This window comes from Lygodium microphyllum, chromosome 15 (genome assembly GCF_053477565.2).
Source record: "Lygodium microphyllum isolate KBCC chromosome 15, Lygodium_microphyllum_v1.1.10, whole genome shotgun sequence".
Classification (NCBI taxonomy): Eukaryota; Viridiplantae; Streptophyta; class Polypodiopsida; order Schizaeales; family Lygodiaceae; genus Lygodium; species Lygodium microphyllum.
The window spans coordinates 43,457,284-43,468,560 of record NC_141149.1 but is presented as its reverse complement, the minus strand read 5'-3'; the positions used below and the strand labels follow the sequence as shown (position 1 = coordinate 43,468,560).

The 11,277-nt window shown below is 38.8% G+C and overlaps 1 protein-coding gene across 2 annotated transcripts; it reads left to right on the top strand.

The window, feature by feature from the left end:
* Window positions 1-3,920: 3,920 nt before the first annotated feature.
* Window positions 3,921-7,276, top strand: LOC148024464 (G-type lectin S-receptor-like serine/threonine-protein kinase At1g34300). Of its 2 annotated transcripts, XM_087694094.1 has the most exons (4): window positions 3,922-5,041; window positions 5,432-5,573; window positions 5,673-5,720; window positions 5,830-7,276. In XM_087694094.1, exons 1-4 carry the CDS (start codon window positions 4,784-4,786, stop codon window positions 6,966-6,968), a joined length of 1,587 nt encoding a protein of 528 aa, XP_087550220.1. In that variant the 5' UTR covers window positions 3,922-4,783; the 3' UTR covers window positions 6,969-7,276. The 2 variants fall into 2 exon arrangements, with proteins under 2 accessions (XP_087550218.1, XP_087550220.1); XM_087694092.1 differs by having other exon boundaries at window positions 3,921-5,573.
* The last annotated feature ends 4,001 nt before the right edge of the window (window positions 7,277-11,277 follow it).

The following is an 11,277-nucleotide window of genomic DNA, read 5'->3' as shown; positions in this document are numbered from 1 at the left end:
GCATCTGTTCAATCATCTCTTTTAGCCAAAGTTTTAAACTATTGTCCAATTTGTAACAATTCACCTTCATATAGTTCTTTTTACAGAGGACTCCATTGAAGATACATGACACTCATAATCAACTAAAGTGGCCGAAATTTCAGCCGCATAATCATATGCTAACAAAGTCTCTTCATCCTCGTATGTAGCTTTGGATAATATGTTTGCCAACTGAATTCTCTTTCCCTATAATGTGGACCTCAATTGCTACCACTATGACACCATCCAAACACATGTTGTTTTTGTGTAGCTCTTCCACAATTGCAAGTAGAGGAACACCCACATGGTCATGGCCTTGTGGAAGTGGAGGTGGTGGCATTAAGGTAAGAGGAGCCATAGAGGAGATGGAGGCTGGCAACACAATAGCTCTCCAAGTGACACATTGGAGGTATACTAGAACTACGAGTAAGGCAAGGGATGTTCAATGAAGGTCTTCAATCTTGCAAATAAAAAATGGTGATTCTAGAACAATTGATGTTAGTGGCATCTCGTGGTGTCACCAAGGGGTTGTTAAAGAAGGGAGCAACATGAGGAGGCGACGTCAAATCATGAAGTAGGAGGACAACTCATCTAGTAGCTCCAAAATCTGCAATGAGGCTACTATTTGTTAGGCAGGTAGTAGCTCAATAGATTATGGTGGCAACACACACACACACACACACACACACACACACACACACACACACACACACACACACACACACACACACACACACACACACACACACACACACACACACACACACACACACACACACACACACACACACACACACACACACACACACACACACACACACACACACACACACACACACACACACACACACACACACACACACACACACACACACACACACACACACACACACACACACACACACACACACACACACACACACACACACACACACACACACACACACACACACACACACACACACACACACACACACACACACACACACACACACACACACACACACACACACACACACACACACACACACACACACACACACACACACACACACACACACACACACACACACACACACACACACACACACACACACACACACACACACACACACACACACACACACACACACACACACACACACACACACACACACACACACACACACACACACACACACACACACACACACACAAAGGCTCATAGGACAAGGTAGAGACACACATACACATACAAAACTGTAGTTAATATAACTAAGTTATAATTAATAATAATAGGTTATAGCATAGGCTATACGTTGTAAAACCAAAGTTAACAAAATAAAGTTAATGCATTTAACGAGTTTAAAGAGTATGGTTACAATTGTCACATTTAATAATTAATTTTGACATTATATGTGTGTGTGTAAAGTAATTGAACAAGTTATTAATATATGAAATTAATATGTTAAATACTATCAACAAGTAACATGTTTAGAAAAAAAAATACTATGGTTAGTTAACAAATAAAGTTAATGTGTGTAATAATGCACAATTTATAATATAGTTTGAATTACTGGCAATAATATTTATAATATATACAAACTAATAATGATTATACTTATAATTAATATAATTTGCTCATTCAATTGTGTCTCATCATTACATGCTTTAGTTTAGCAAAGGCAATTGCAATCTCCATACATACAATCTTTAACAATGTTAGAATCTTTTCGTCATAATGGACATTAAAGGAAAGTAAAGAAACGTGCATACTTTCTTGAAAGACTATGGAGTGACCCTTTCCCCTATAATTATGAAATAAGAAAGAGACATATGCAAGCTCCTTGACATGCAGTTGATTAGGAAATTTAACACTCAAACAAAAGATGCCAAGAGACAAAACATAGACTTGAACAAGCAAAAACTAATCTCTAGCGTGATACTGTCCAAGCCAGTATTGCCCACCATTGAAATGACCTTTACTTGCATGCAGAATTCCTATCTCGAAGTTATGGGGCAATTTCCCAAAGTTCCTTAAAGAAAGTTGTCTTGTACCCCTAGGTATTCTCTACCTACCCACCTAGGGGATATCAAGAGGAATTGAATGAGTCTAAATTTTATTTTATTAATTTTTACATGTTTAGCTAATGATAGCCTTTTTAAAATATTTTTTCTCTTTGTATGCAAAAAACTTCTTTTTTCTCCTTTTTGTTGGCAAATAATCTTTTAAAAAAAAGATCCTTTGACTAAATTAAGCAAACATACTCTCATCGATCAAGAAGCAAAATAGATCCACCATTTGCAAGACCAGTTGTTGTCTTTTATGTATGTGCATGCATTAGAGTTAAGTTCAAAGTTTCTAATGCTTTGAGAATTGAGTGAGAGATGAGAGAGGAGAGTAGATCGAGAGTCGAGCAAGAGAGAGGGGAGCCCAATGAGAGATTCCAACTTCTACGAGTCGAGTGAGAGGTAAGAGAGGAGAGATTGAAGCTTTGAGTGTCCTAATGAGGTGAGTTCGTATACAATACCTCTGCAAAGGCATATATGATTGAAACACTATTTGATTGTCATAATAGCTTGAGGTTCAAAAACTAAGTGGAATTGCCTTCCCCATGGCCTTACCCAATGTACTCAATGAATGTGCTTATTGCTTTTCCAATGTGTACTCAATTTTAGCCAAATTTAGCCATTCCACTTGGATCAATAAACACTGAACAAATAAAAGCTCATACCCCATGAGAAGACTAATTGAGGGGAGAGAAACTCATGAGACTTGTACCTTCCAATGAACTAAGAGAGAGAAAGTGAGGCTCACTACATGTAGACTTGTGATTGACAAGTGAAAACTTCTGAAATTTATACCTTCTAGTGAGATAAGAAGGGGAATCAAGGCTCACAAAATGTAGACTTATGATATAGTTATCGAACCTTTTTTAAATACAACATCAAATTATATCTTAATACTATGAACTTTACAATAATAATAGCAAAAGCTTACATGATCATAACAAGATCTCAAAATTAGACTTGATACATAAACTTTTCATCCTAATCCATAGCTAGGACTTGCCTCATTTATTCACCATTGGCGATCTCATATAGCTCTCTTCTTTTTTGGCACTGAAGAGAATAAGGTCCATATATTGAATTGGGCCTCTTTAGGCATTAGTTCTTCGAAGAAGTTGAGCTTTATAGATCACGATACCACTCAAATATATGAGTATTTCAGGGCTAAAGAATGCTTGTGATGGAGTAGGGAAGATGTTGAGAATAATGATAGGTTGATCGAGAACTACTATAAATGGCTAGCAAGCTACCACAACACATATGAGCTTGTGATAAATTAATGCAATATCCTCAAATATTGCATGTGAGTTAGTGAGAAAGGGTACCCTTTGTGCATTTTAACCAATGTAACCAAGGAAAAAAAAAGAGAAGGAACAAAACAATGTGAAACATTACTACATAAGGTTGAGGGATGATGAATCCTAACCATTGCTCCATGCATGAGATAGATCTAGAAGAATTAGCAAGAACAAATTTGTTATGACACTCGCTCAGACCACCTAAGAGTTCGTCACAGGTGTTACTACCATGGCTGGTGGACAATTAGCTAATTAGAGAGAGTGGTTAATTAGTTACTAGTTAATTCAATATGTATTAGGTAAACTAATTAGTAAATTAGTAATTAATTGATTGGGTGTGAAACAATTAGTTAATCAATGGGAGTGGTTAATTAGTTAATATTTAATTAGGTATGTATTAGACAAACTAATCGATCAATTAGAAGCTAACTAATATTATTAATTACTTTTGAGTTATTTACAATTAATTGAATAGGTGTGCAAATGAATTACTTAATTAGCAAGAGGGGTCAACTAGTTACAATCAATTAGGTAGGTCAAGCAGCCCCCTTACTCTATGCTGGTTTTGGGTGCAGGTAACCACTTGTCGAAAGTCATTGAAGCAGCCACTCGGGGCGGCCCGGCGGGGGCTGGGGCAGGCAGGACTCAGGGCAGGGAGAGGAAGAGAGGGAGAGCGCGCTTCAAACTCCATCGGGGGGCTCGCCGGAGCACACTATGAGACTCCATTCTTGGGAAGCTTAAGCTCTTACTTGTCTCTGCTTTTGCGCATGGAATTGGAGACTTCGGAGGGAGCATCGGCGAAAAATAACAGCAGAGTTTGATGCACATGTGCAGGACTTGCAGGCCACAAAAGCTCCATGCTATGGAGTTTTAAGGCACTTGTGGAAAGATATCGAGGATGCAGGCAAGTGACGCAGACATAAATAGACATGCTATGGAGTTGTAAGACACTTGTGGAAAGATATCCAGGATGCAGGCAAGAGATGCAGACAAATATAGACATTGGAGTTCAACACGGCCGTGCAGGTTAAGTCTTTGTTGCAGATGTTCAGGATATGAAGGCAATCGGCCATGTGGCATTCGTTGTATGATCTGGCCTGAGGATCCTGCAAAGTGGCAATTTCACCGTCACTGGATCCCTCTTCAATCTTGGCCCGAACATTGCAGATGTCCAGCATATGAAGGCAAATGGCTAGATGACATTTGTTGTATGAAGTGACCCGGCAAACTCACTTTCACTAGATCCCCCCCTTCAATTTCAATTTGTTCTTGTTCATTGTGTGTGCCAACCACACATCACTGATGGAAGGAAGAATGAGCTCTTTCCAGCAACTCAGTATCAAGTGGCAATTTCACCTTCTCTGGCTCTTTCAATTTTGATTCGTTCTTGCGCATTGTTTGTGCCATCAGATTCATTGATGGGCAGAAGAAGGAGCTCTCTCCAGCAATTTGGTATCATACTGCAGATAATGCTTTGTGCTCTTATTAGCAACATCACCTCAGCACAGCAGCAGCAGACAACCTGCCTGGCAAGATGTGGCCTTCAAAGCATAGAGTATCCATTAGGGGTCAAGTATGGCTGCGGACACCCCTCATTCCAAGGACTTCTTGACTGCATTGATGATGGCAGCTCTGCTTCTCAGTTACAGCTGACCATCCCTTCAGGCAAATACCAGGTGCTTGATCTCGATTACACGAATCAAATTATTCACATTGGAGACACCTACTTGTCAACTTGTGTCAGTGTACATTCTCCATTGCAGAGCTTTGTGCTCAATGTATCAGGGCCCTTGCAACTCAGCAACAGCACACATTTCTTGTTTTACAGCTCCTCTTCTAACACTACCATTTATTCAATGTACTCCTGTATTAACAACAGCGCTCTCTGTCATCACTATCCTAGTGGCTGTTCAGGGGCTGTATTCTTTAACATAACAACCTGTTGTGAACATGTTGCAGAACCCTTTGATAGTATTCATTTGGGTGATATTCTCCCGGATTATGGCTTTACCAGTGTCTACAATGCTGTATCCACTAATCCAGCACAATGGTCATTTGGCTTCCAGCTTCAGTATCAGCAGTACAATTCACAAGCTTTGGAGTGCAATCAGTGCATCATAAGTCAGGGTGTCTGTGGTTACAATGAAAGTCATCCTTTCATTTGCATATGTGATGGAAGCAATTCGACAACAGATTGTAGTTCTACAGGTATGTTAGACCTCTTCTCATTGTCTGGCAAATGGGTCATTGATGCGTCGTGTATGGTAAAGAGTCACAAAACAAACTCAGGACCAGGATTTGTGACAGGTTGCAGTGGAGGATGTCCAAAGCATAACTCAATCATTGCTATCATTGGTACACACACACTCTCTCTCTCTGTGTGTGTGTGTGTGTGTGTGTGTGTGTGAGCCTGTCCTCAAGCAAGAGTTTGATTGCATATGGTTATCTATTCTTGCATCTTCAGGAGGGTCAATTGCAGCCATTGTGGCCATCTGTTTTCTGGTCATGTTGTGTTGTTGGTGGAGATCCTTGCCTGCCCACAGATTTCTTCAACCATTACGAGGCATGTCTGATTCTCCAATTGAGTTCACCCTAAAGGAACTGACAGAAGCTACTAATAATTTTAGTGAGAAGCTAGGAAGTGGGGGGTTTGCATCAGTTTACAAGGGGACCCTGATAGATGGTAGCATTGTTGCGGTCAAGAAACTTGCAGCATCAAGGCAGGTTTCAAAAGTCTTCCGCACTGAGGTTTCCACACTGGGCAGCATCAATCACTGCAATCTGGTGAAACTTATTGGCTACTGCTCTGACAAGTCAGAGAGACTCCTTGTATATGAATACATGTCCAATGGCTCTCTGGACAGATTCCTCTTTAATCCGAAGGCAGATGTTAATGTACTTGATTGGAAGAAGCGCATTGAAATTGCTTTGGGGGCTGCCCATGGGATTGCTTATCTGCATGAGGGCTCCAGAAAATGCATTATACACTGTGACATTAAGCCAGCAAATATTCTTCTTGATGAAAATTTCAATGCAAAGGTTGCAGACTTTGGACTTGCAAAACTCACAGAAAGATCAGAACAAAATCATACAATACAAAGCTCAGCAATCAAAGGAACCCCAGGCTACATTGCACCAGAATGGTTCAAAGGAATTTCAGCCATAACAGAGAAAAGTGATGTGTATAGCTTTGGGTTAGTGCTTCTAGAAATACTTGGGGGCAGAAAGAATGCTGATGTAGCTGCTCTTTCCACCAGCCAGTACCTTTTATCAGATTGGGCCATTAAAGCAGCACAGGAGCATGACTTCAAGGCCATCCTGGACCCAAGGTTGAATGGGGACGTAGATGGCACTCAGGCTGCCATGTTCATCAGGGTCTCCCTTTTGTGCATTCAAAGTGATCCTCTTTTGCGGCCTAGCATGAATGATGTTGTGAAAATGCTGGAGGGTTCAATGGAGATAACTGAGTCAATCCCCATGCCTGTGACCTCTTTCCATGTACCCCTCCAGAAGATCTGGGAAAATGCTGATGCAAAAAGGGACTTACACTATTGCTCTGGGGGTGTCCTTGACAGTTTTGAGAAGGGGTTATCTGCAAGGTGAATTCTTCATGTGATCTGTATACATCTAGTTCTTCATACTTAGGGTTGTGGAGGTTTGGGATGCTTCTATGGTCTTGTGGTGTAGATCCAAGGATGCAAGTTTGAAAGGGATGACGCTGTAAAGCCAGGAGCATTCAACCTGTCGAGTAAACCTACATACACACAGAACTATAGTGTATCATGTTGTTGCATCTGGTAGAGAATTTAATCCAAGCTAACATCATCTCCTTATATTCTTATAGAATGGAGACAACTGTAAGCTACTGAAAGTTAGCCTAGAAGACGAACTTAATTTTTTGGTTAAATTTATTTGCCTCTTTTTACACCCACAATAAATTCCTTGATCAAATTATAGTAAAAACGAATTTCTAGAGCTTTGATAGGTCATTGCCACCTTCAGTCATATTATTCCACGTTCAGTTCCAATGGTCTCTCTCTCTCTCTCTCTCTCTCTCTCTCTCTCTCTCTCGTGTCATTGCTAGCTTCTTAGAGCTGTAGCTGGGTTAGATAGTGTTTGTATGTTATGGCATCATCCCTTGCTATGTTTCACTCTTGCCTTGATCTCTTGCTGTCACCCGGCTACCATTGATCATCATCTGCATATCACCTTGTCTACTCGACTTGCCCATTAAGGTTCCTTAAGCATTGTTTATCCGTTCTCTTTTTCATTTACATTTTTGTTTGGGTTCATGCTTATGTAGTTGTGTTTGTACACTATGTTTCTCTGCAATCCATCGACTATCCTCATTTGGCATCAAAGTCAACACTCTTGTAAAGAGTATTCTAAGCTATCATGAGAGCTATATTTGTACAAGCAATTGATCAACTCATGATGTATCAGGCATTTTCAAGTCGGAAGCACAAGGCCCACCTCGCTTTTGCTTTGGAGCCTTTGAGTTGACACTATTTTCTCAACACGAAGGGTCAGCACTTTTTCTTCTTTATCCTAAATGGATTTCAACAAGTGGATGGCATCCATTTTGTATTTAGAAGTTATTCAAAGAAAGATTTTTTGTTAGGGCTTAACTCCACTTCTTAACATATTTCTATATCTACTTTGATACATGCTAACATCGACTTAATTCTTGTCACATCGCTAAAAGGTAAGGTTGTTGGGTGCAATTTGATGTATCAAATTGAAAATGCAGATAGGTTTGAGATTAGAGGATGACTTGCGCTACATTGCTCAAAGGAATAAAGATGGATTGGATTGCATATAAAAAAGGTTTTGAACTGTGCCTTTTCCTAGACCATCAAAATAAATTAAAGTATGAAAGATACTCAACACAAAGATTTTGGAGTTAATAGATCCTATGTGTGTTATGTGCATGGAAGTCATGTTCATAAAAGTTTACAGGTGCTTTTTGAATCTATGCAAGGTCTACAAGTACTACAATATGATTGAGAAAGAATGTGGTGGTGAACTATAATTTGCCACAATTAAGTAAAAGTGCGGTTGTCAAAGAGAACTTGGAAGGGTTAATATTTCTCAATAAAGAGAGTTGTATGTACAATAAACACAATCCAATGAATTCAAAGTCCAATTAGGGCACTATATCTAGTGGTTTGTTGCATTTGAAGGTCTAAAAGAAACATTTGAGGTGCTAAAACTATTCTTCATGCATACAAGTGTTCTAAGTATTAATTGTTAAGAGGGGTGAGATTCTCTTAGTTGAGAGGAGGATGAACATATAGTTGAATAGTGTCTTGTAGGTGGTTTGAAGATTCTAAAACGCATATGTGATATTTTCATTGGTGCAAGTGCAAGATTTCCATGTTTATATGGCTTGATTGAGAGGATGAAAGAAACATATGGTAATGAAATATGGCAAAACTTATGTAGAAATGAAACACTTTCCACATCCACTATTGATAAAGAAGATCCAATGTGGAATCCTACCTTCATTATACATTTGCAGTATGTTATATGCTCCTTGCATGACTCTGTTTAAGTTGTGACAAAAATAGTATATGAACATTTTTTCTTAGCATATATGGTGTAACTAGGGGTGAAAGTCATTGCCATTTGCAAGAACATGGATAGAGTTCTATTAGACATTGGATTACAGAAAAAATAGATAATAACTAAGATAGATCAAAAGGGATTAGAATTGAGTGGAAATGTGCGTAAAAGAATTAATTAGAAGAGACCAAAGCTAGAAAATTTCTTCTCCAAGGTAGATGAGTTTGGTAAATGTTAAGGACTTTTACAATAACAAGGGGGTCAAAATCTACAATTTATAAGTGAATAGTCAAAAAGGTTTATACAATAAGGAGGTCAAAATTCAAAATTGTGAAGTGAATAAACAAAAGGGTCAAAGGGACATACTCAAAGGTCAAAAGGCAAAGTAGTAGTCAAAAGATCAACAGAGCAAATTACTAAAAATTGTAGCTTTTCAAAATAGTAGTTGCTAAAAATAAAGTCTTATGAGTAGCAAGTTGGGATTGGAAGGCCAATAATAGCCATGGAAGCCCAAAGCAGGAGCTGAAAACTATCGGGTTAAATTTCAAAGTTATTTTAGGCTCTAGCTATAAAAAACTATAGCTTAGAGTTAAATTCCAATTCGTATAAAATTTAGACACAAATTTGTAAATCTCATAGCACTTGAAGGCCATTTTATGCAAATTTGAGTGTCAAGCTTTTGCTTATGTAGATTGTAATTATCATCGTGTAAAAACCATCATCCTAAGTATAAACTTATATTCTATACTTTTCCTAAAACCACAAGTAAATGTTCAGAGGCCATTGACAATCATGCACTAGAATTAGAAATCCCATGGGCAAAGTTGCATAGCCTACAAGCATTGTACTTGTTGAGGTTTGAGAGATAAGGGGTCATCATCGATGTTGCTTTTGTATCCCAATGCATTTAAAATCTAAAATTCAATGGATGAGCTCAATTACAATATTATAAACTCTAGCCCAAGTATAAAGAGAGGCCTTAGAAAATATTAAACCTTAAAGAACTTGCCTTGGAGTAGGTGCTGCAAGAGCAAAATAGGTAGTCTCAAATTGATCAAGATCCCAAGTTGATAGATTATACACTCTAAGCTTGCTAGAAAAGTTCAAATTGACGGAAAAGAACTCGAATAAGTTGACCTTGAGAACAAGAGAATCAATTGAATCTTTTGAAAGTGTAGATGGAAACCTTCATGGAACACATTAGTGACGACCTACATGAGGAGACTAAGTAGGATTTAACATCCTTCCAAGAAGGGGAAAAAAAATGCATACCTAGTAAACTTACACCCATTGCCTAAGAGTGATTAGAGACATTCAAAGAACTTACCTTAAGAACTATAGCATATTGAAATTCGACAAGGAAGTCATTTGGAAGTAAAGGAAGAGTTAAAAGGAGTTCATAGACTTTTAAGAAACTTAGTGGAAAGCACTTCCATAGATACTATATTTAAACATATGCAAATACAACTTGTTGATGACATCTTAACTAAGTAAGGTATCATTAGGCTAGTTATTAGTCTAGTGAATAACACAACTAAGGGACAATTTGGAATCCTCATAGTGGCCAAGTAAGTGACAAGTATAGGGCAAGAGAAGCCAAGGAATCCCTATAGTCAATAATTACATGTAGGAGACTAGAGGGTAGGATAGGATCTCAAATAAGTTGATCAAGCCAACATCCTAATCTTGGATGATAAGAAAGAATAAGATTTTGGATTTTGCCTAGGAGAGAAAGTGAAGACTTGGTTCACCAATTGTGAATCGATTGAGAAAGTGGGATTCTCCATCCTTATGGACTTGTTTGTTAAACAATTATCTGAAATTGCTTTGTATATAGTTGTCATAGTTAAGCTCATATAAAGGGTGAATGAATGCATTAGGGACTACACGACCAATATCCAAAGCTTCTTCAAGAGAACACTTGTTAGAATTTACAAGGAGCTCAAAAATAGGACATGGATGGATAGATATTATCTCTTGTGTTTCCACACACACACACACACACACACACACACACACACACACACACACACACACACACACACACACACACACACACACACACACACACACACACACACACACACACACACACACACACACACACACACACACACACACACACACACACACACACACACACACACACACACACACACACACACACACACACACACACACACACACACACACACACACACACACACACACACACACACACACACACACACACACACACACCTAGCCACCTTATACTCTTACTCCCTGCACCAACTTATTCTCTCCTCTCCATCCCATGAAAAGAAAGAAGCTAAACTATTATAGATGAAATGAGCATTATCGTAGC

Coding starts and splice junctions, on each gene's coding strand:
- LOC148024464 (XM_087694092.1), top strand. CDS start 4,784: ATGGGCAGAAGAAGGAGCTCTCTCCAGCAATTTGGTATCATACTGCAG. Junction 5,574..5,672: donor AACAGATTGTAGTTCTACAG/GTATGTTAGACC, acceptor GATTTGTGACAG/GTTGCAGTGGAGGATGTCCA. Junction 5,721..5,829: donor CTCAATCATTGCTATCATTG/GTACACACACAC, acceptor TTGCATCTTCAG/GAGGGTCAATTGCAGCCATT.